Genomic DNA, 24,268 nt, shown 5'->3' on the forward strand with positions numbered 1-24,268 from the left:
GGAACGACGCCGTCTTCCTGCTCACACACACCCTTGTTCCCGCTTCCACCTTCTCTGCCCCTTTCCGGCCCGATCTGTCAGCAGAAACGGGGGTGCTTGGCGCCCCGGTCCCTCGGCACGGTCGCCGCTGCCATGAACATTCAGTTTCATGCTGGCTCGTCACGATTCACGTGCGGGACCCCAGCTCGGGTCTGAGCGCATCGCCGCCTCTCCTGGCATCCGGGGCCTCTCCTCAAACTCCGTAACACCGTTGCACGCACCCTTCCCTCCACCTGGAACATTCGCACACGTCTGTAGCGGGCGAACTCTTACTCATATTCTCCTCTGGAGGAATGTCGCCCCCTACGTGACAGCAGTCAGCAGCGGCCATCAAGTCTGCTTGGCGTCAGGCCTTGTTCTAGGGACTGGGACGCAGAAGACCTTCAGACCTGTGGTAAAGAATCCTACAGATGTCCTCTTTTCAATGAGGCAGTTTGGGAAGGCTTCCTGAAGGAGGAGGCATTTATGGTGATAATAAGGAAGAGGACGTAGCCCCTTTAAAAGCTGGGGTCGGGGCTTCTAGGCAGAGGAGACAGCAAGGCGTTTCGGAAACAGAAAGGTGGCCAGTATGGCTGGGAGCTTTAGAGATGGGAGTGATCTAGCCGGCAGGTCCGTCAGGACACGTGCTGGGCTGTGCGGAGATTTCATGTTAAGAATAATGGGATGCCATTGGTGAGGGGTCTGGGACGTGAGCATCCCAGGCAGTGGTTGGGGCATGAGGGACTGGCTGTGGGAGTTGAGCAAGGAGGCTTCTATGTGGTGCAGGCCGGAGAAAGTGCGGGAGAGGGGCTGGCTGGGGTGGGGGTGGCGGGATGGGCCGAGGCAGGGCTCAGGGTTCGCTGGTGGCTGGGATGTGTGGTCTGTGGCCTCAGCTGCCGGCTGGCGCTGGCCCGGAGATGGAGAGGCCAGGAGGGACTGGCTCGGGTCGGGTGCTGGGGAGGGGAGAGGGAGAGAGGGAAGAAATCGCAGATCTGAGCTGGCTGCGAGGCATCTGAAGGCCGGCAGGTGTGGCTGGGCGTTCGGGGATCCGGGGACGGGGCTTTCCGGTGGGGCCGTGGAGGCAGCAGGCCCTGCGGCCCAGCGAGGAGGAAGCTCTGTGCCGACACCGCCGGGCAGGCCCAGCGGAAGCCACAGGCCTGGAGGAAGTGAACCGCGCGCGTGGCCCCTGCTTTCCCCCGGCCCCTCCAGCCCTCCACGGCTGGGACTTAGCTTTTACTGGGAAGCCGGTGATCACGAGCTCCGAGACCTTCACCTCCTGGTGTGGAAGAGGCTGCCAGGTGAGTGGTCCTGGCATCTGAGCTCGTGGGAGCCCTCCGCTCAGGGCTTTCTGCTTCTCTGTAATGCCTGCGAGCCAGGGCTCTGCGAGGGAGGCCTCCTGGGGGCTTGTGGAAACAACCCCAGAGCGCACAGCCTCAGCCGAGGCCGCACAGGGAGGGTGTCAGGCTGGGTCCCTCCAGCCCCAGGCTTAGCAGTGGCCGTTCTTCCTTCCTGGGGCCGGACGGGCAGACGGGTACCATCCCCTGGTGTGGCCAGGCCGGCGACCTCGCTTCCCACTGCCGCCTCCCCTGAGCCCCACCCGGCATGCGGGCAAGAGAGGCCTCCTGGCTTCAGACGAAGGAACTGAGGCCCGGTGCAGGGAGGGGCTGCCCGGGGCCGGAAATGGCTTGAGGCCATCCCAGCTCTGCGCCTACTCCACTGCCGGCCTTCGGGGAGCTCGGCCCTATCTTATAAAGACTTTTAGGACCAGAAAGGGGGGAGATTTGTGCAAAGTCACACAACGAGAACCAGCCTGGAACCTGGGCCACCGAACCCCCAGGCAAGGCTCTTTCCTCTTCTCTGGGAGAGGAAAATTTGTCCTTCAGACGAGTCCTGTCCAGATGGAGGCTGGGGAGGTGAGGGGTAGGGCTGGCCCACGGCGGCGTTCTCCCCCGTCCTTGACTCAGGGCAGGATGGAACCAGCAGGGGCCTGGTCCCTGGGCTGGCCGCTCGGGGGATGGGGAGGCTGTAGCCCCTGTGAAGGTCCCCATCTTTGGGAGCCTCCGCGGGGGCTGCGTCTGGCCACCATTCTGATGGCGGACACCCTGGCCCCAGTGTCTGTTCGGGACCAGAAACGCTGGGGAGAACGCAGGGGCTAAAGGGCGGGGAGATGCCGTGGGCTGCGCAGGAGAGGAAGTGAGCCCCGGGGAACAGGAAGGAGGTCGGGGCGGCTTCTGGACCGGCCCCAGCCTGCAGGGGGTGAGCCCGGACCCCTGCCTTTAATGAACACGCAGAGGGGGGCAGTGCCCGACCTGTGAATGTGGGCCCCCCATGCTGGTGGGAGCCATGAGACCCCCCAAACCACAGAGAGGCCTGGGCGGGCAGGGCCAGGCCGCCCTCTGCAAGCCAGGCCTACGCAGACGGCACAGGAGTCGGGTGACACTGGCAGGCGAGCTTAGTCTGCTCATTCACGCTGTGCCCCCTGCCTCAGGCTCAGGGACCCGGAAGAATTGGTCCCATGCCTACTTCTCATGGGGGGACCTGTCCCCTTGCCTAGGCAGCCCCCACCCTCTCTCCCTGTGCCTCGGGGTCGGGAAGAAATGACCCACAGAAGGAGTGTGGGGCTCCTCGGACCTGATGCCCTCTATCCCCCGCACCCCCAGGGCCAGCAAGGGGCAAATGGAGTCAGAGTCCTACAACCTGCTGCAGCTCCCCAAGGTGACGGGCCCGCCGGTGGAGGAGGAGCTCTCCCAAGGTGCCATGCCCACGTGGGGCTGGGGGGCCGGCCAGGGTGGGGACCCAAACAGGCAGCTCTGGGCGCTGCCTTGCTTTCCAAGTCGTCATCTGAGCACCCGGTTCTGTTGGGCTCCTGCCGATGCATCTGCTTCATCATTGACAGCCCCCTGCCCCTGCTTCTAGAAACTTCGGCAGGCGTCCCTGTGTTCTCATAACCACACGTCTCGATGTCAGTGGTGACGTTGAAGAGGGATTCCAGCAGCGGCTGTGTCTTTAGTCCCAGAGACGGCTCATTGGTTGCTCTGAGGGTGGGTGCTTCTGCCTCCTTGGCGTCCACGAGGAAACTGAGGCCCAGAAAGGAAGGTGGCAGGTAGCAGATGTCTGTTACTGTAGTGGCCAGTGGACACCGGATGCCTCGTGGGATGGGCGCTTGCTGATCTGCTTCCTTCACATGCCGGTCCCTTTGTGAAGGGGGTGGCCGGAGGGAACAGTCGGAAAGGACAGGTCAGGTGCCCCAGGCCGTCCTCACCCTGTCACAGGAAAGAAGCAACATAGGAAGCTATTCCAAAAGGTCCCGCTCAGCAGGGGCTTCAGGCGAACTTTCTAGAATTTATGTCACCTTTCAAACATAAGTATGAGGACGGAGAGAAAGAGTGAAATGATTCAAAGAGCAGATCATGACTTGATCTAGGTGCTCTGAAGACAGCCTTTCGAGATAGGCGGGGCTGTGGAGAGACCCTGGGGGTGGCCAGTGTCGAGGGCTGACGTCCTGTGCTGTCCAGCTGTCCAGGGCTTTCTGTTTGTAGAGGGTTTGAGGCTGGAAAGCGTCAGGAGAAAAACTGCTGTTAGCAGTAGGCCTTAGTGATTTGAAAAAAATATTTGTTTTTTGTTTTACGGTTGATTTAGAAATACTTGAAGCACTAGTAGGCAGAGCTGGAACGTGGGATGATCCAGAGCGGCAGGAAACCTGCTCCGGGAAGGGGTAGGGGGACACCACCAGAGCCGTCCAGCCACCCACTCCCCAGGCATGGGTCCAGAGCCTGCCGGTGCCCAGCGGGTTAGGTCTCCCTCCTTCTTGTCAGGAGACACGGGGCTGGGTAGTCCTTGAAGGTTTCCAGAATGTCTAGGAAAAGTCTTCAGCTGCGTCCTATGAAGACGGAGGCGTTTCATTTTGTGAATTTGGATAAGGCCGTTCCCCACATGGTGACTCAGTTTCCCCCATGTTCTCTGAGACTAGATGATCTTACAGTTTACTCTTGGCCCTGATGTGTGTGGGTCCCATGAGTCCAAAATGTCAAGAAGCTGCTGGCCAGGGTCCCGGGGCTCGGAGGGTCAGCCGGGGCGGCCTCGGTGTCCTGCCCACACCAGGGAGCCAGACCAGACGCAATCGGAGTCCGCCTCGGCCCCTCGGTGCCCGGCCCCTGGGCTTGCGTGAGCCCCGTGTCTTCTTAAGGGAGTGGGTAGAATTGCCAGATAAAACACAGGAGGCCGAGTTAAATTTGAATTTCAAACAAGGAATAGTTTTTCAGGCTAAGTATGTCCCCAAAATATAAATATTATGCCCGAGGATGAGCGGGTACTCAGGAGGGAAATGAGTGGGAAGGGCGTTTGGGGTGTGGCGGGGGCAGGTGGGCTAAGGAAGGGGCGTGGCGAGGGGAGGCGTATCTGGGGAATCCAAGTTACTCTGGACCTTTGGTGCTCAGGGTGTGTGTGCGCATGGGTGTGTACGTGTGCGTGCATGGGTGTGTGCGTGTGCACGTGCATGGGTGTGTGCGTGCGCATGTGCATGGGTGCGTATGTGCACATGTGCATTGGTGTGTGCATGTGCACGTGTACATGGGTGTGTGCGCGTGTGTGTGCATGGGTGTGTGTACGCGTGAAGCAAGAGAACCAAATTTGCCTCGTGTCAAGGTGCCTGCCTCAGGTGACCTGCAGGGAGAGAGCTGCCCGGCCCCCTGTAGGGTCCCCACACGGGTGTCACGCTCTCCTCTGCTTCCAGGAGAAAAGAGGAAATACCTGCCCCCCACTTCCCGGCAGGATCCCAAATTTGAGGAACTGCAAAAGGTACGGCAGATTCCTGTGGTCTCTCTCCTCGGAGGTGGTATTTTGTATTCTTGGGGTGGGGACAGTGGGCCACCCCTGCCCTGTTTGGCCTCAGGCCAGCCGGTGGGGATCCCGCAGGTCCCCAGAAGATCTGCTGAATGACCGACTGCACGAAAGAACATTCATGGAGCACCGACAGTCTGCCTTCACCTAGACGATCCCCATAAGCCCCACAACGGTCAAAAGGGACCTGCTGTTTTGTATCCCGTGGAGGGGATAGTGAGGCTCAGAGGGGTCCCCTGACCTGTGGGGACACACGGCTGGCCAGTGGCCGACCAGAGCTGGAATGTGACCCAGGCTCAAAACCTTGTGCCCTTCCACCTGTCCGAGGCCACGGAGAGCTGGCAAAATGGGCAGAAACGGGTGTGGGTCACCCGCGTCTGCCTGTCTCTCCTTGACTCGGAGTCTCCTGCTATGGCTGCTGGACCAGCTGAGCATAGGCAAGCTCAGCTCTCCGTTTTCCTCCAGTCTCCACATGGCCTTTCTGTTGCCTCCTCCAGGGAGGCCTCCTGGCCTGTACCACCTCTCACCCCCAGATTGTGGCCAATCCCCATCCCTGTCCCCTCGCTCCCTCCATCCCACCTTTCCCACCATCAGGCACTGGGACCCAGGGTAGGACCAGCACGATCCCTCTGGAAAACCAGACAGGGCGCTGACACGTCTTAATTTGGGCCCCTCCAAGAGCTGATCCTGAGACCAGGGTTTGGGTGCAAGTAGTGAGTTGGGAGGTTAAGAGCAGGAGACAAGGAAAGCAAGTGGGGAAAGGAGATGGGGAGGGAGGGACCATAGGGGCAGGGGTGGCCACTGTGGGAGCTGAAGCCCGCGGGGCCCCTCTGGGAACAGGTGCGGAGGTGGAGGAGCTTGGAGGTTTCCTCACCAACTCTAGAGTAGCTGGTGCTGCTCCCTTAAAGGCACAGGGCTTTGCTTCCTGCCCTTCTGGCCTCTTGAGCCCAGGCAGGATAGGGTAGAGCCTGGGCATAGCCACAGAGGGGAACAGGGGGTGCCCCCTAGCTGGAAGTCAGGGGATAGGGTGGGCCACCCACAGCCCCCGTGCCGGTGTCCTGGGGCTGCCACCACTAAGTATCAGAAACCACGTGGCTTCAAACAAGGGGTTGTTGGTCTCCCAGCCTGGAGGCCAGAAGTCCCAATCAAAGGGGTGGGCAGGGGGTTCCTCCTGGAGGTTCTCAGGGGAAACCTATCCCTTGCCATCAGAGGTCTGTGACAACCCTTGGTGTCCCTTGGTGTGTAGATGTGCCACTCCACTCTTGGCCTCTCTTGTCACGTGGCCTCCTCTGTGTTCCCAGTATTGTGTCTCCTCTCCTTCTGAGCTCTCACCAGAACTGCCTGCTTCCTCTCCAGATTTCTACCCACAGCCTTTTCAAGGCAGTTTAGGCTTTTTCTATCAGGGGCTTTCAGAGCTCTTCCCAACTATCCGGTCCCACAGCCACCTCCCCAGGTACAGGTACCCAGTAGCTTCCCGGCACGGACACCTTGCACAGGACAAAAGACAACCCCACCGTTCCCTGGTCCCTGGGAGCCCAGAGTAGTCCCCTCACTCAGCCTGGGAGAGCAGGGAGGGCTTCCCAGAGGAGGTGATGTTTGACCTGGCCTTGAAGGATGGGTAGGAGTTGGTAGGAGGGAGGAGGGCATTCCAGGCTGAGGTTGGACCCGAGCCAGGTGGGGGACCAGGTGAGGACCGGTCCCAGGTCAGCTGTCCTGTTGGGGTCTGCAGGTGCTGATGGAGTGGATCAACACCAAGCTCCTCCCCGAGCACATTGTGGTCCGTAGCTTGGAGGAAGACATATTTGATGGGCTCATCCTGCACCACCTTTTCCGTAAGTGCCAGCCCTCAGGGCTGGGGCCCCAGCCCCCCATCCTGGCCCGCCCAGGCCCTTGTGGGTGGGCTTCTCACCCACTGAACGTCATGTGTGGAGTGCCTGCTGTTTTTGGGCTCCTGGGGTTAACAAAAGAACCCAGGTCCCCGGTCTTGGGCTGTACCTGCTGCCAAAGAAGGCAGGTCAGCAGTGAGATGCCCCGGGCGAGTAGAGGTGCATTGGGCCCCCACCCGGGGAGGAGGTGTCTCCATCTGGAAATGCCTAGTGCTCCCCAGGGCGCAGACCCCCAACCCTGCCCCCGATTACCCTCCCCACTGCTGCTGAGGTGTCAGGTTTGGTCCTCACACCTTCCTTCTACACAAAGCTGTGAGGTCCCAGAGGGCAGGGGTGGGCCTGATTCTGATCCTCCGCCAGCCTGGGGCCTGGCTCAGCACTGGTTGGTCATGAAGCCCTGTGTAGTTGGCTACTCAATGCTCCCACCAGCCCCTTCCCCTGCCATGGAGCAAGTGTGGTTAATCCTCAGAGAAAACCCTATCCTGTTAGTGTCCCCAGTTTGCAGACGAGGAAACAGAGGCTTAGTCACTTGTTCAAGGTCTCAGAGTGAAGAAGGCGGGGGAGTCAGGATCTGAGCCTAGGGGTCAAGGTCACACTGCCTTGTAGAAAGGAGGTGCACAGAGCCGTACAGAGGGCTAAGGGAGTGGGGTCCAGGTAGTCAAGGGGAAGGGCCAGGGGAGGGCAGCTCAGAGCGTATGGACTTGTGCAGGTCACACAGCTAATGGTGCGGGGGGGACCCCCAGTGCCTTCTCTTCTTCCCCCACCGTCCTCCCCCTCTTCCTTCTGCTGCTGCCCTCCACCTCTCTCCTGACGCCTTCCCTGGCTCTCCTGCTCTCTCCTGCCCATAGAGATGCTGACCGGGGTCAAGCTGGAGGTGGAGGAGATGGCTCTGACCGCCCCGAGCCAGAGGCGCAAGCTGGAGGTGGTGCTGGAGGCCATCAGCCGCAGTCTGCAGGCGGAGGAAAGGCAGCTCAAGTGGACTGTGGAAGGTAAGTGGGGCCTCGGCTGGGCCGGGGGCACCCGGGTCCCTTTGCACCAGTGGCCTCTGTTGCCCCGGCGTGCGTGCACACCTGCCTCTGTTATGGGGACACCCCGGGGGCTTGGAAGAAGCAGAAGCATGGCCTCCTGGGCGCAGTTGTGCACCTGCTGGGAGCGGACGGCCCTCTGCACCCCGGAGCGCGGTGGCGTGGCTGCAACCGAGCGCTCTGTTGAGCGGCGACAACGCAGTCAGCGATGCAGCTCCCGTTTGAGTCCCAGCACCACAAGCCCCACTTCCCTTGTCCGATGGGTGTTACCAGTCTCTTTCATTAGCTGATTTAAGTCATACCTGCAGGGCTGGCTTGTGAGAATGAGCATGAGCCCAGCACCCAGACCCCCTCCCCCAGCCTGCGGGCGGTTCCGTACGATGTTCCTGCCATTCAGAGCGCCACATCCCTCCCATTTTCCAGATGAGAACACTGAGGCTAAAAGGGGTTTGGTACCTTCTCCAGGGCTGGTGGTGATGATGGAGCTGTTTTCAAGCCCAGTTTTGGTTGGGTCTCATTCCATTGCCTTGACCATGGTGCTTAAAGACTCACTTTCAGTGACCGATGTGCATAATGTCAGCCCTGAGTTATGTCAGGCTCACCAGAATCCAGCAATTCCTCCAGTGAGGGCCCCACTGGAGGGCATCAAGTTGCTCACAACTGTCGGCAGGGACTGGGTCCGAAGCCCCGTCTGCACAGTGCCTCGTGCCCAGGGGCCGCATCCGCAGGGCAGGCTGCTTTGGGTTCAGAATGAATGTCTCCACACCTCTGCCTTCCAGAAGGCTGGACACAGACAGAGCTCCTTGGTCTTCAGAGGGTGGTTGTGACCGCAAGGAGACAGCCCCAGCTTTGGCGACTCCTCGGTTCTGATCTGTGTCCCCTCGCCTCCCAGCCATCTTCAGCAAGGACCTGCTGGCCACCTTGCATCTGCTCGTGGCCTTGGCCAAGCATTTCCAGCCTGACCTGCGCCTCCCGACCAACGTCCAGGTGGATGTGATCACCATGGAGGTACGAGGCTGGGCCCTGGGGGACCACTGTGTGTAGGCTGAGCATTTTGGATCCATATCCCCGTACCCTGTATTGGGGGGTGCGGCATGGGAGGGGCCTGACCCTCCCTTGAGAGAGATCACATCCCTCCAGGACCGCCGTGGGGGCTGGGCTGGAGCTGTGGGTGGGAACGTCAAGTCCGGGAGGCCTGTAAGTGGGTCTGCGGGCCGGCTGGTCCCACTTAGCTCAGCAGATAGCGTCTGCCTGGGGCTGTTAGGAAACTCCTGGTTGATGGCAGCCTTGTCACGTGGACCGTAAGTGGTCATCTGCTCATGGCCTTTCGGGAGGCTTCACAGCCTTGGCCTACATCACGACAGTGTTGTCCCTTGGTCACTATGGAGGGCTGTGACTGGGCAAGGGAACCTTCTCGGGTTTCTCCACCCACGGGGCCCCCTCGCTCGAGCCCACTCACAACTGGTGCTGAGGTTCATGTCCCCAGAACCACGGCTTCTCCCTCAGGCAGACTTTGAGCCCCACACTCCCTGCCCCAATCTCTGAGTACCTGGTGAGCAGTGGTCTTTGTATTTCTTAGATAAATCAGAGGGACTCTATTCCTTTACTCCTTCCCTTTCTTATTCACTCATTCATTGACCCACGCACCCACCCGTCTACCCACACTTCTACCCAACCATCCATCCACCATCCACCTACCCGTCCATCCATCTGTCTATCCATCCATCCATCCATCCATCCACCATCCACCTACCCGTCCGTCCATCTGTCTATCCATCCATCCATCCATCCACCATCCACCTACCCGTCCGTCCATCTGTCTATCTATCCATCCATCCACCCACCATCCACCTACCCGTCCGTCCATCTGTCCATCCATCCATCCATCCATCCATCCATCCATCCATCCATCTGTCCATTCACCCATCCACCTGGGATCACTCAATCATTATTCATATCAACTCATGTTCATTGACTCCCTATGAGCCAGGCACTGGGTGAGACTCTGGGGATACCCAGGGAACAAGACAGACATTGTTTTCATCCTCATGGGATTCAAGGCTTTTAAGAAAGAAAGACAAATGAGCCAGGCCACAGTCATGAGAGCTTCCAGGAACCACCCTGAGGAGGGGATGAGGTAGAGTGAGCTGGATTCCTTGGGGCCGCTCGGGCCACTACAGTCTTCATGGCTGGAGTGGGTCCCTGAGTTTTCTGGGATTACTCAATTTCTTCCCCTTTTTTTTTCTTAGAGCACCAAAAGTGGTCTGAAGTCAGAGAAGTCAGTGGAACAGCTCACTGACTGCAGGTGAGAGAAGATCGGGGGCCCACAGCAGAGACCAGGTTATGTTTTTTTGGGAATGGGCTGTGGGGCCTGGGGCCGGCGTCTGATCTACCTGACCTTTGTGGGAGGGGCCCTCACACCTCTCTAGCTTTGTCTCAGCCCCCAGAGGGCCTTGCTGACCCTCAGCCCTGCTGGGCGCCCTTGCATCTCTCTGGGCCTCTCTTATGGGCTGTAGGCACGCCCACCCTGCCGGCTCATTTCGTCCTCTGCACAACCCTACAAAACAGGCAGTTGAGCTTAGAAAAGGGGCCGTGGCTCCCGGTCCTGAGGTCACATCATAGCTGTTGCAGGCCAGGAGGAGAGCAGAACTGGGGGCGGAGGACCCCGATGCCATGTTGGTTCCCCCTCGCCTGGTGCACACGTGCTGGATATGGGTGAGGGAGATGCCACAGCATCATAGCAGGGGTCCGACCCCCTCTGGCCTCCCAGTGCCCGGAGACAAACGCACCAAGCACTCCCTCATACCACCAGCATTTACTGAGCACCTACTGTGTGCGGGGTTGGAGGCTCCCTCCTTGGGTGTCCGTGTCAGCCAGCTGTCCACCTGTTTACCTTCCGTCTGTCTGGGTGAGCAGGATGCTCTGCCAGTGAGCCCTGCCCTCTGCCCTCCTGGAGGTAAGGGGTCTCCCAGGCCGGGCTGGCCAGGTCTTTCTGGGGCGGTCTGAGAGTGGGCCTCGGAATGAGAGCGGGCCTGACATTTGCTGAGTGCCCGCTATGGGCAGGGTGGGCTGTGTAGATCCCGGGACCCGTTTGACCCTCGCAGAGCCTGACTAGGGGAGTCAGTTCTTTGTAGCTCACAGGTTTGGCACGCAGCCCGACCTGGGCTCGGCTCCCCCTCGGTGGGATATGAGCTCTGTGACCTCCAACAAGTCACCTCCCACTGTGTTGAGCCTCAGCTCCTTTGAAAAAAACTCAGGGACCTCCTCCAGCCATTAAGACTGTGGTGACCCGAGCAGCCCGAAGGAATGCAGCTCACTTGTGAAGGCTACAGGCCATGTGTGCAAGGGGGCCTTCCCCAACGTGGACTCCCTCCAAGCCTGGGGTCCCCCCATTCTGTGGCTCCCATGGGGAGTGGGAGGTACTGAAACCAACAGCAAGTTGATGGCCAGGGTCTGCTCTGACCCAAACTTGTGTGCTGAGCAGGGCGAAGGTCAGGAGGAGGCCCCTCGGGCCAGGGGGTCTGGTGCACACACAGGCCCATTTAACCTTCCCCAGGGCTGCCCTCTGACCCAGTGAGGCTAGTGACCTCCCAGTCACTCCGCTGCTTGGTGGCGGTGACCCGGCTCCCTCTCCAAAGCCAGAGCTTCAGGGGCTTGAGCGGGAAGGTGTCGTCTGTTTGTGATACCACATTCCTGCCCCACCTGTGGCCCTACAGTCCTCTTTCTCCACACCTTTGTGAGCTCGGAACTCTGTGACGGCTCCCCTGGCGTCTCGGGCGCATGGGGGCGTCTCTCCCTCCCGCACCCCGGTTCATGCTGATGAGCTCTGGGTCTTCACTTGAGGCTGCCTCCTCTGCCCTGCACGGCCCAGTCTCCTCCTGGGGGCACAGGCACGGGGTGGGCGGCAGTTGGCTCCCCGCCGGGGACCACTGGGCCTGCTTTGGGCCCAGAACGTTGCTTCTAAAGGGCGGGGCTGGAAAATCGAACCAAAGACAAAGGAAAACTGTTCAAAACAAGAAACACAGCGTGAAAGAAGCCAGACCCAGACGAGGGTGTCCTGGTGATTTCACGGACACGGACTCCCAGAACAGGCCAGATGCATGCACGGTGGGAGGGGCCGGAGCAGCGGTAATCCTGGTGTGAGGGGGCAGAGCACGGGGGGCTGCTAGGAAGGGTCTGTATCGCACCTGGGTGCTGGTCCCACAGGGGATATGTAAAAACGCACCTGCAATCGACTTACAATTTGTGTGTCTGGTTGCACGTGTAATGCCTCCCGCCCCAACTAAAATGACAACCACAGAAATGACAAAACCCAGACCTCGCTCGGTGTGGAAACCTCCAGGGAAGGTGCAGGCCCCCTTCCGGCCGTTTGCTGTGCACCAGGGCCCTCCCTGCCCGCCTAGGAAGCTGCCGGGGAAGGCGGAGCCTGCCAGCTTTGTAGTCTGCTCTCCCCGTGCCAAGTCTGGTCATAGGAAGAAACACTAGGTCTGAAGACGGTATTTTTTTTTTAACCATTTCTTTGCCTTTCTCCCCCCACAATCTCCCTTTAGCACAGACCAGGACCAACCTGCAAGTGAGTACAATGGTAGCTGAAGGAGATCTTTTGCTCTCGGGTGCGTGCGAACGCAGATGCGGCGACAAGGCGTGCTTTGCGGGGCGTTCTCACCCCTTTGCACCCCTCTGTGTGTACCTCGAGGATTCTTCTGGTCCATTTGTCCCTCCTCCTGTCTGTCAATCTGTCCATGGATCTGGCTTTTTCCCCTCCTGATATCGCTCGTGGGGGGGGATTTAGAATCCCAGCAGTCTGAGGTGGGGCTGTTACACCGGAGGGCCTGGTTTCTGAGGCTTCCTCTCAGAAGCTGTGTGAACCTGGGCGAGGGTCTTAGCCTGCCTGTGCCTCAACTTCTCATCTGTGAAGTGGGATTAAGGACAGCTCCCGCCTCTTGGGCTGGTGATGAGGGTTGAAAGAATCTGTGAATGCGTTTAGCACGCTGTGGGGGCCTCATCGTGGCTGGTCTGGGACCGTGGCTGCTGCTTTTGTGACAGACCTCTTCACCCATCCATAGCAGCATTGGTCCGGCCATTCCTTCTTGCTTTTAATCATTTTTTAAAATAATTGTTTCTTTGAATTTTCTTTTCTCTGTTTTTTTTTTTTTTTGGTACTGATGTGAACTTGTGGATTTTTTTTTTCTTTTTTTACTTTTTTTTTTTTTGAGAGAGAGAGTGAGGAGAGAGAATCTTTTTTTTTTTTTTTTTAAGATTTTATTTATTTATTTGACAGACAGAGATCACAAGCAGGCAGAGAGGCAGGCAGAGAGAGAGGAGGAAGCAGGCTCCCCACTGAGCAGAGAGCCTGATGTGGGGCTCGATCCCAGGACCCTGGGATCATGACCTGAGCCGAAGGCAGAGGCTGTAACCCACTGAGCCACTCAGGCGCCCCGAGGAGAGAGAATCTTAAGCAGGTTCTGTACCCAGTGCAGAGTCCAGTATGGGGCTCAATCTCATAAGCCTGAGATTATGACCCTGAGTTCATGACCCTGAGATCATGACCTGAGTCAAAATCAAGAGTCAGATGCTTAACTCACTGAGACACCCTGCTTCCCCAGAACTCGTGGATTTTTTATTTGTTTCATATGTTTTAATCAGTATGGTGTTTTTTTTTTAATTTTAAAAAGATTTTATTTATTTATTTGACACAGAGAAAGAGATCACAAGTAGGCAGAGAGGCAAGCAGGGGGGTGGGGAAGCAGGCTCCTCGCTGAGCAGAGAGCCCGATGTGGGACTTGAACCCAGGACCCTGAGATCGTGACCTGAACCAAAGACAGGGCCTTAACCCACTGAGCCACCCAGGCGCCCTCTTTTTTATACTGACATTGTACCATCTATAGCCAAAAAATCCTTTTCTAAAAAGATTTTATTTATTTATTTGTCAGAGAAAGCGAGAGTGAGCACAAGCAGGGGGAGCAGCAGGCAGAGGGAGAAGCAGGCTCCCCGCTGAGCAGAGAGCCTGACGCGGAGCTGGATCCCAGGACCCTGAGGTCCTGACCTGAGCTGAAGGCCGCTGCTTAACCAACGGAGTCACCCAGGCGCCCCTCATTCCTTCATTCTGCAGTCAGTTGGCCGGGTCGGCTGCTCCTCTGTCCGTCCACTCACCAGTCTATCCATCTACCCATCCATCCGCTCACCACCCCCCACCCGTCCGCCCATCGTCCAACTGTCCATCCATCTACCCACTGCCCGCCAGTCCGTCCGTCATCCCTGCTTCCTAACACGATCTTCCTTCCTAAGCCCTCCCCACTTAGGACACTCGGCTGTCTGGGCCGGGGGTTCCATGAGGGGCAGCCCACCTGCAGAGGCGGAAATAATGGCCCGTGAGGGGCTTCTGGGAACAGGCTGAGGGACGATGCGTCGGGGAGGGAAGGAGAGGGGAGGTGCAGGGAGGCTGGTGTGTGTGTGTGTGTGTGTGTGTGTGTGTGTGTGTGGCGGGTCGCGCAGTGAGGGGCAGGGACACCGAGCGGGAGCCCCTCAGCACCCTTCCAGCACACTCACGCTGTTCTGGCTCCTGTCACCCGAGCACCCACTTGCCTTTAATCTCGTGGCTCCTTTGGGGACACGGTTCCCTGGAGCAGGGACCACGGGGCCTGGAGGGAACCGCTGAGGTTCCCACCATGCTTGCGGGTGCATTTGAAAGGCCGTGCCGCTATCTGGTGCTGCCTTTCCTCTTTTGCTAACGAGGGAACGGAGGCACAGAGAGGTGATGTGACTTGCTCAGGGTTGCACAGCTGCTGAGTAGCAGAGCCTGAAGGTGATTTCTGCTAGCCAGCCCGGGCGAGGACGGGTCTCCCCCAGGGAGACGTGTGGGCTGCAAATACGAGGAAGCCAGCTTGTGGGGAAAGGGCATGCGTCTGAGGACTCAGGCGTCAGAGGCAGGACGGGGCCTGAGCTGCTGAGCTGCCAAGATGCCTCCTTTGTTCCCGAGCCTCGCAGGCATGACTCAGCTGCTGAGGGCGCCGGCCTTTGCACGATGCAGGGCTCCATGTCCTCATTCTGCCAATTCAGAAGTGCTGGGGAGGAGACCTATGGGCCGAGTGTCCGTGTGGGCATGCTCAGCCACCTGTGGTCGCTCCGCAGTCCTGTGGGCCGAGCAGGGGACCAGGAAGAGGGGGGTGGGGCAGCTTCCCAGAGGACAGGGTAGCAGCCGAGCAGAAGGCATCCACGACAGAAAGGGGGCCCGTTCGTGAAGCCCTACTGTGTGTGCCCAGCCACCGGGCCAAGTGTGTTATGTGGCCCCAGATTTCCTCTCTGCAAACGACCCTGCCTTGTAGCTGATAACACCCACGCCTTGTAGGACACCAAGGCCTAGAGAGGGAGGCGGTTCCCTCTGGGCCATGCAGGGGGGAACGCTGACCCAGACAGACCCAGGCCCGTTTTTTAAATTCAAGCAGCCAGAGGTAGGGGCACCTGGGTGGCTCAGTAGTTGAGCATCTGCCTTCAGCTCGGGTCATGGTCCCAGGGTCTTGGGATCGAGCTCCGCATCGAGCTCTCTGCTCTGCGGGAGGCCTGCTTCTCCCTCTCCCACGCCCCCTGCTTGTGTTCCCTCTCTCACTGTGTCTCTCTCTGTCACATAAATAATAAAATTTAAAAAAAAAGAAAAAAAAAAAAAAGCCAGAGGTAGAACTACAGCTCCCTCCGGACTGGGGACCCTGAGAAACGTGTATGGAAATATGGCCCCTGTTTGGCACGAAGATAACAGCATTGTAATGAGGTGCTTATTGGCTCTGCCTGCAGAGGACGTCTTTGATGAATTATTTAAGCTGGCCCCGGAGAAAGTGAACGCGGTGAAAGAGGTACAAGAGATCAAAGCTCCGGGTCGCCCTCCTGCCCGTCCGCCCTGAGTCCTGGGGGGGTGACGGGGAAGGAACAAGGCCCCCGTGCCCCTCCTCTCCCGTGCTTCGGACCCCACGCTGGGGGCTTCCCGTGCCCTCCCGAGTGGGAAGGTGGCAAACCCGAGCCCTGGGCTTCGGGGCTTGCTCTCCCCCCGGTAGGCCATTGTGAACTTCGTCAACCAGAAGCTGGACCGCCTGGGCCTGTCTGTGCAGAACCTGGACACCCAGGTAGGGACTCAGCTGTGGGGGCCCCCAGGGGGGAAGGGCCGTGGGGTGCAGGTGGGGGAGAAGTTCCCGTGGGGCCGTGGGAGCCGGGGCCTGCTGCTGTGTGGCCCAGGATGTGTCGCCTCTCAGAGCCGTGGGGTCCTTCTCTCCAATGGGGGGTGGGTGTTGCTGGGAGGGACACTGTGGGGACCTCGTGAAACAGGGACTGTGAGTTTCCCTCTGCGGTTGGAGCTCCCCTCGTGTGTCTGCATTTGTTCATGGCGTCACATGCGAGGCACTTAGGGCCCTGCCCCTGCGGCCCCCCAGCTGCCCAGCACACCGTGGCTGCCTTACACCAAGTCCCGCCATGGGGCAGGACTGGAATCTTACCCAGTCAGCCTGGCGCAGGGGGCTGTGGCTTTCTAGGAGGAGACCGTGTGCCTGTAACGTTCCCTCTGCACAGAGGGGATCGGAGAGGCTCGTCGTCATCAGCCCAGGGCCTTAGGGGGGTAGTGGAGCCTGCTGGCCACTGGCCACGTCCACTGGCTGCGTGGGCTTAGATGTGGCGGCGTAGATGTGGCGTACGCGTTGGGCCCCCTGGTTTCTGCCTGTGTGGCGTGGTGGTCATAGGGGAGGCAGGTGGAGGCAGGCCTGGTTCCCCGGTGGGCTAAATGGCTTACGGCGATCTTAGCCAGAGCTAACAGGCTTCCCAGACACATCCCGGTATTAGCCAGCGAGGAACGGGGTCCCAGGTATCTGAAAGCAGTAACGCCCTCACTATGTGTGAGGCCCAGAAGAAAGCGCTTTACATCCGGGTCCTCCCTGAATCCTCCTGATAGTCCCTGTGGGGGGAGCTCGTACTCCCCCATTTTATAGATGAGGACACTAAGACACAGAGATGTTGATGAACTCATGTGAGGTCGCCCAGCAACAGAGCAGAGGACCTGGAGTTTGACCAGGGGGCTGAGACCACAGACTGTACACAGCAGCATGTCCTATGGTGGCCACAGAAGTCTGTGTGTGATGGGATGCAGGGAGGTGGCGGGCTAGCAACCCCAGGCTCTGGACCTGATGGGTACCAGATGGACACGTGTGGCCCCCTGGGCTTTAAGGACACCTCCGTCATATTATCTGCATGGCTTTGGGTTGGATTTCTCTGATCCTGGGGCTCCTCTTCTTTTAAAAGGAATTTAAGGAGACCAGCCTCATAGAATTGGAAGCGAGAAATAAGCTGATATGCCTCCAGTGTTACCACAGATGATAAATTTGGGGTTTTATTGTTTTTTTTTGTGGGTATATACAGGACGATCCCATAGGTTTCAATTTTACTTGATTCTCATCTTTCTCTCTCCCTTGGTGAAGAAAAGACTTTTGGAAAATAATATGTGGGAGGGCCATATAGAGAGACGGTCGGGTAAGGGGAGAAGCTGAAGTCCCTGGGATTTCGGGAGTGCTATCAGGGAATATCAGCAGAAAAGATTTCAGACCGAAGTAATAACATCAGAACAGACCCAATATGAGGAAATTCTATTAAGGACTTCAAGTGGAGGTTTTCCCTCCAATATCCAATCTTGTGTTTTGTGTCTTTGAAGAGATCGGGTAGGATTATGCTAGAATATGTGACGCCGACGGCAGGCAGGCAGCTTTATCTCTGAACGCACAGACCGAGCAGGCAGAAATAAGAATGTGGAAGCCAGCAAAACGAGCCCGTGTGCTGTTTCCTGCCTCTCCCGGAGGAGAAATTTTACACTCAACTCTGTTTTCTCCTGAGTTCTTATAGCTCACGGAACAGTATGTGGTTTAAAAAGCGATGTTTGGCTATTTCACCAATAATGTAAAAAGAGCTTTTTTTATTGAGCACCTGCTCTGTGCCAGGTGGCCCGTGAGTGCTTGCTACCTGCTGCCACCAATGTTTATGACACAGTGCAAGGTCGGGGATGTCGTCCTCAAGTCTCAGAAAGGCCGCTGAGACTCAGAGGGGGGTGCTACACAGCCTTCGGGAGGCAGAGCAGGCGCCCCAGGCCATCTGCCTCCAAGGCTCTCCCCTGCAGTTTGCAGACGGGGTCTTCTTACTCCTGCTGATCGGACAGCTGGAGGGCTTCTTCCTGCACTTGAAGGAGTTCTACCTCACTCCCGCCTCTCCTGCAGAAATGGTAAGTTCTCCAGATGTTGCCTCGATGGTCTACTCCTAAGCGGACAGACTTGCGCAGGGGGTGATACCAATGTCCTTTTTCACTTCCGGGTGAAGTGAAGGGTGAAGGGGAAGTTTGGTTATTCATTTATCTATCCGTCTGTCCACCCATCTACTCAATTCATCTGCCATTCCCCTGCCTGCCCATCCTGCATCTGCCTATTTATCTACTCATTTATCCACCCATTCATCCGTCCATCCGTCCATCCATCCGTCCGTCCATCCATCCGTCCATCCATCCATCCGTCCGTCCATCCATCCATCCGTCCATCCGTCCACTCGTCCGTCCATCCATCCGTCCATCCGTCCATCCATCTGTCCATCCATCCGTCCATCCGTCCACTCGTCCGTCCATCCATCCGTCCATCCATCCTCACACCTATCCAGTGACTTGCCTATTCGCCCATCCACCCAGTTCACCCATCCATACCCCTGCCTGCCCATCTGTCCATCTACCCCCTGGTCAGCGGTGCCCATCTGTCCATCTACCCCCTGGTCAGCGGTGCCCATCTGTCCATCTACCTATCCAGCCCCCACCTGCTTCTGCACCTGATCCTTCATGTCTTGAGATCCTTCTTGGCATCAAGCTGTGCCATAGGGGCCACGAAGACAGCCCCACACAGCTCCTGTTTTTGAGGGCCCCTCCGTCTGTCCCCACTGTACTCCCAGTGATGTAGGGTTCCCCAGGGCCACGGTGAAGAGGGTTGGTTCGGGATGGGTGGGTCAGTGTAGGACCTGAAGGAAGGAGAGGTTGCTGTGATCTGAAGGGGTCACAGGAAGGCGTGGTGTTGCCATGTTGTCGGTCAGGGTTTGGTTTGCAGAGGGAGGGAGCAGCATCAGCAAAGGCTCAGTGTGGACAGAAGCATGGAAGTCCCAGGGTGGCGTCCCTCTGTGGTTTGTGCCACTGCAGGGGTGGGCCAGGGCCTGGCAGGGGTCTGGCTTCACAGGAGTCCGGAGTCCCCATGTGGCCCCTGCAGGCTGGCAGGCTGCTTGGGGAAAGGCTGCAGCAGCTCAGGCGGGAGGGGCTGGGTCCTGACCCGGGGAAGTGGGGGAGAGGATAGCAGTGCTGGTGGCAGTCACAGGTGCTGGTGGCAGTCACAGGTGAGCCTGCGTCCCCATGCCCAGCCCCCGCCGGGCGGCCTCCTGCTCCCCTGCTCCGCGCTCCCGCCCGCCGGCCTCCCCAGCCATCCCACGGGGCGCCACCGTGCTCGCGCTCCTGGCGCTCTGCCCCCTCGGGCTTCCACACAGGCTGTTCCCCTGCCGGGAAGGCCCTTTCCACAAGCGACATCGACCCGCCAGCAAGGGCAGGGGATTCTCACTATTCTGTAGGTGAGGGGCCACCCCGTGCCCTGTCAGTGGCCCCACGGCGGGGTAGGTGTGGCAGAGGAACAAGAAGCCTCCATCCAGTCCCCGCTCCCCCAGCCCAGGCCTGCCCCTCTGGCTTCCCCTCTGGCTTCCCGTCTTCCCCGCGGCTCCCCGTCCCTGCCCCGCCACCCCCCAGACCACACGCACGGGGTCTGGAGGCTCACGGAGGGGATGCCTCAAGGGCAGGTGGTCCCGGGGACCCCGGTCTGCTCAGGGGACCGGCCTGGAGTCTTCGTGGGCATCAGCCCTACCAGGTGACGCTGGAGGGGTGGCTGAGATGGGCTGGAGCCCTGGGCTGGAGCCCTGGGCGGGAGGCGCCCTGCCTGGACCCCAGGTGGCCTGCTTTGCTCTGTCCCCTCCAGGATCCCTCGGGCCCGCTGGGAGGCAACCCCTTCAGTTCTCCACAGCAGTGGCTTTTTCTACAGAACAGGAACACGGAGCAGGGCAGGGCCAGTTCCCAGCCAGCTTATGGGCTGTTTGTGGGAAAAGAAATGATGTCTCCCCTTTGTCCTGCCTGTGTCCCTGGGGAGGGTGAGAGCCGAGGTCCTGGGGATGGGTCAGACCGGTGGCCTGCCTCTGGAGTGTGAGGCTCTGTCCTGGCTTTGCTGCCTTCTACCCCGGGGCCCGTCATCCAGGCCCCTCCCCCACACATCCACAGCCTTGTCTGTCAGTGTCCCACGGACTCTAAAATCCGTGGCTGGAGTGGGCTCATGGCCCCCAGGGACATCGGGAGTCAGAACGCTTGTCCCTGGCTTGTCACTGGGGTTTGCGAGCCTGCCAAATATTGGGCAGAGGCTTTGAAGTCCTGTGAAGCCCAACCGCCGAGTAACCAAGAGGGGACACCTGTGCTGTTCCGGGTCCTGGTCTGGGCCCCTCCCCCAGGCTCCACCGTCCTGCCTTCTCCCCCGCCTCAGCCTCCCCCTCTCAGCCTTCACACGCCTGGTCCTCTCACATCTTCAGGTCTCTGCCCAGACAGTTCCTCTGCCTCCCCTGCCTCCTACTTTGTTCCAACCTGCTGAGCATGGTTGCGTGTCCATTTTACAGAGGGGAAAGCAGAGGCCCTGAGAGGCTCTGGGACTTGCTCAGGACCGTGCTGCTACTCGCTGGCGGTCCTGACACAGGGACCGGCCTTCTGGGCCTTCTGACCCTTGGCCCCTGTTCTTGCCCTTGAACCCTGGAGATGCAATCCTTCGTGGGCGTGGCCTCTCCCTTCCCAGGAGGCACAGGTGGTCTTGACGTGAAGATTGATTCAGGGCTCTGGTTCTCCAGAGCTCGGACCTGGGATGTGGAGCCAAGAGCCTGGAGCCGTGTAGCGTTTGTGTTTCCAGTGGTGGCAGCGGGGACAGCGGTCAGCACTCACTGTCTCCTGGGGTCACTGTCTCCTGGGTCTCCTGGACCGTGTCAGTCAGCTACTGCCACAGAAATGCCGCGTGACAAGCCACCTGGACGACGGGCGGCTCACCTAACACCTCGGTCGTGCATCCCACAGAGCTGCGGGTGGGCTGGCTTTGGCTGGTCCTGGCTCGGCTGGGTTCGGCTGGGGGTGGTCCAGCTTGGTGCTGTGGGACCGCCCTGCCACCGTCCTGGGCCCAGCTGCAAGCCCAGCGTGGTTTCCTTGTGGGGATGGCAGAGACACAGGCGACTAAGCCAACACAGTTGGCATGACATCACCTCCCACTCGTCCTGTCGGCCCGGGAGTCCCCGTGGCCCCAGCGCCCGGGCTCGCCAGCCTCTGGTGCCAGCGCTCCCTCCCCATTTTGTCCTCGGGAGTCAGAGTGAGCCCCACGGGCGACAGAGGAGTGTGAGCCTCTCTCCAGCTGGGAAGGGGTTGGCCTGAAGCCGGGCCAGTGGAAGGTCCCAAGAGGGTCGGAGCCCAGCCTAGGCGGTGGAGGGGACCCACAGACAGAAGGCAGAACACGGTGACACAGAGGCGGGGGAGAAGGCAGGATGGTGGAGCCTGGGGGAGGGGTCCAGACCAGGACCCGGAACAGCACAGGTGTCCCTGCTTGGTTACTCAGGGGTTGGGCTTCACGGGACTTCAAAGCCTCTGCCCAATATTTGGCAGGCTCGCAAACCCCAGTGACAAGCCAGGGACAAGCGTTCTGACTCCCGATGTCCCTGGGGGCCATGAGCCCACTCCAGCCACGGATTTTAGAATCAGCTTCCCAATCTGAGCCACTTACCTCCAGGGGGAGAGAAGCAGCCTCTTCGCTCAGACCCCAAGAATGAATTTTTATCGGGGACTATGGACAGTCGCAGCCACGGGGAGAATGATCAAAATGCAGAGGAGGTCATTAGCTGAAGGGGGCGGGGACCGCCACGCTGTCCGCCGGGGGGACACCGAGGAATCATTATCTCAGCAGAGTGCCCCTCGAGACTGCATGTCTCATTATCAGACCTGCCTTGCCACCAGTGTTTATGTGATCCTGTCATTCCTTCCGGGAAGACAAGCGAGGGACAGAGGGAGGGAGGTGACCGTCTGCTCGGCGGAAATCAAAACACCGGCCCCGGGAATCGTGGGCTTCCGCCCACATTCAATTATTTCTTCCTGGGAGGATCTGAGTGCACGCTCCTGGATGACAGCCTTCCCTCAGCTCCGCACAAGGTGCTGGTTTTGCTTTTATAACCTCAAGCCATGCATGGAAGGGAAGGGACACCTGGGCAGGGAGTGTGCTGAGGCATCTCGGGCTTGCGGCGGCTCCCTGGGCTCCGGTCGGGCATGGGCTTGATGCCCAGAAGCGAGTGTGATGGTTTTCGTAGCGTTGGGAGGCATTGACTCCATGAGCTCGGGGAGGGGTCCGGTTTGGCCCCTGCTGAACCGCCAGCCATAATAGATGCTCAGTAAATGTATTTTAACTAAGTGAGTGGACAAAGTGTTTTCGAAACACGGGTCCTCCCAGACGCTCCAGGACAGGTGGGTCCTGTCCAATAGCTTTGGGGTCCAATAGCTTTGCCCCCGCAATGAACCATTGCCCCCAGGCAGAGGACAGGGTCTTTTTGATTGCTTTGGGGCACCAGGGAGAAACTAGCCACGAATAGGGAAAATTCCCCTCACAGAGTATGGGCTCTGAGCCTAGGGCTGTCTGGGCTCCCCCAGACCCCCACCCAGCACCCCGGATCAGGACACAGGGCAGATGGTGGTGACTCCACTTTGCAGGTGGGCGAGGTAGGCCCGGAGGTTGCCAAGTGACTTGCTGGAGGTTACCCCATGACCAGGCAGGGGCCTGAACCCATGTGTGCCTAGACAGGGGACGGCTGCTGCAGCCTCCAGCCCATTTAGCTCCGACTTCGGAGTGAGACAGACCTGGTTCCGCCACTTTCCATCTTGTAAGCTTGGGTGAGCCCCTTGGCCATGCTCTCCTCAGCTGTGCTTTGCCCCTGGAACTCAGCTGTTTCCCTGGGGGCCTCCGTTGCCTACAGTGCCGGGGCTGCATCAGAAGAGGCCAGTATGAACCTGTGTTCTTTCCCCTGTGTTCTCACCCAGCAAGACTTACCTCTAGGCATCACCTCCTCCAGGAAGACTTCCCTGACTTCCAGACCTCTCCATACCTGCCTTCCCCACTAGAGATGTCTCCTTGAAGTATGAGGCACACGATGAGTGATGGGCGGGCCTGGGAGTTGGGGACCTGGGCCTGGGTTTGGGACTAACATCTGTTGGGGTCTTATCACAGCTGCACAACGTCACCCTGGCCCTGGAGTTGCTGAAGGACGAGGGTCTGCTCAACTACCCCATCGACCCCAAAGGTGAGCGCGTGGCGCCCAAGGGAGCTGTGGAGTCGGGGGACGCCTCTGTCGGGGTAGGGCTCTTGCTTGGCCGGGGGGTTCCCACGATGGGGGGTGCTGCGCCCACAGCTTCCACCCCCCCCAGAGGAGGGGGCCTGGGGACCTGGGGTAGACTGTCCAGGTGGATGAGACCTTGAGGGAATGTATGTGGGGGGCACCGCATAGGCAGGGGAGGACGGGGTGGGAGAAGGCAGGGCCCTGGGATGGATCCCGGGACTCAGGCTTAGCCTGACCAACAGTCCTGCTTGCCCCCGGGTTTAGCTCTGACGTCCCGTGTCCCAGGAAGCCCTTTGGTCCCAGGCAAAGTGGGACGGTGGTCACCCCCTTCCTCGCCCCGGCCGAGGCCTGACCGGCTGTCCCACTCTCCTCCGACCCACAGACATTGTGAACAAGGACACCAAAAGCACGCTGCGGGTCCTGTATAGCTTGTTTCAAAAGCACAAGCTGAAAGAAAGCACGGACAGCGCACCCCGTGGATCCCCGAATTAATCCCAGAAGCTGCTTCGGAGCCTGCCTGCACACCAGCGGGAAGGCCCCAGACGGCTCTGCCCCCGAGGCCCGGCCCTGTCCGATGCCTGTGCCCCACCCCCACTCCTGTGTCCTTCTGAGTATCTCTGGATTCAGCAGTCATGCATGGATCAGTTTTGAGCCAACCTCCAGCCTCGCTCAGTTTATATTAACAAGTGTTATTTCTGGGAGGGATCTGGGGAGCCTGCAGTGTCCTGGGAGAGACGGTTCCGTCCGCACGGGTACGAGCTCCCCTCCCCACTCACCCCACCCAGGGCAGCTCGCCTTCCCACGGGGCCAGGCATGGAAGGTGCTCCGATTCCCATCTCTGAGGGCACCTGTGGGGCCACTGAGAGCCCAGTGATGCTGACCTTCCCGCGGGCTCAGGGCCTGATCTTGGCAGCAGAAAGGACTCTCGGGGGTCAAGGTGGATGGCCAGAGGCCCCAGCCTGCCCAGTCAGCTACTGCCAGCCTGCCCCTCAGGCTGATGGGCGTGGCTCCAAAACCAAGCTCTGGAGCCTTTTGGGGAAGTTAAGTCAGTTACTCGCCAGAGGAACCGTGGCT

At 59.2% G+C, this 24,268-nt stretch overlaps 1 protein-coding gene across 3 annotated transcripts; it reads left to right on the forward strand.

The window, feature by feature from the left end:
• The first annotated feature begins 431 nt into the window (after positions 1-431).
• Positions 432-23,850, forward strand: PARVG (parvin gamma). 3 transcript variants are annotated; one of them, XR_009357007.1, is made up of 13 exons: positions 432-1,316; positions 4,751-4,815; positions 6,587-6,689; positions 7,592-7,732; positions 8,661-8,776; positions 10,018-10,073; positions 12,319-12,341; positions 15,557-15,615; positions 15,814-15,882; positions 17,910-18,011; positions 22,899-22,994; positions 23,086-23,158; positions 23,577-23,638. XR_009357007.1 is itself a non-coding variant. In XM_059187218.1 (13 exons), the coding sequence occupies exons 2-13, from the start codon at positions 2,695-2,697 to the stop codon at positions 23,684-23,686; spliced, it is 993 nt and encodes a 330-aa protein (XP_059043201.1). In that variant the 5' UTR covers positions 1,177-1,316; positions 2,679-2,694; the 3' UTR covers positions 23,687-23,850. The 3 variants fall into 3 exon arrangements, 2 of the variants coding, with proteins under 2 accessions (XP_059043200.1, XP_059043201.1); XM_059187218.1 differs by lacking the exon at positions 22,899-22,994 and adding an exon at positions 2,679-2,770 and having other exon boundaries at positions 1,177-1,316; positions 23,577-23,850; XM_059187217.1 differs by lacking the exon at positions 22,899-22,994 and having other exon boundaries at positions 740-1,316; positions 23,577-23,850.
• Positions 23,851-24,268: the final 418 nt, after the last annotated feature.

This window comes from Mustela lutreola, chromosome 8 (assembly GCF_030435805.1).
Source record: "Mustela lutreola isolate mMusLut2 chromosome 8, mMusLut2.pri, whole genome shotgun sequence".
Lineage (NCBI taxonomy): Eukaryota > Metazoa > Chordata > Mammalia > Carnivora > Mustelidae > Mustela > Mustela lutreola.

Bases quoted from the DNA above. Each gene is read 5' to 3' on its own strand.
- PARVG (XM_059187217.1), top strand. From the start codon at position 755: ATGAGGGACTGGCTGTGGGAGTTGAGCAAGGAGGCTTCTATGTGGTGC. The intron at 6,690-7,591 runs GTAAGTGCCAGC...TCCTGCCCATAG, and splicing joins CATCCTGCACCACCTTTTCC to AGATGCTGACCGGGGTCAAG. The intron at 12,342-15,556 runs GTGAGTACAATG...CTCTGCCTGCAG, and splicing joins AGACCAGGACCAACCTGCAA to AGGACGTCTTTGATGAATTA.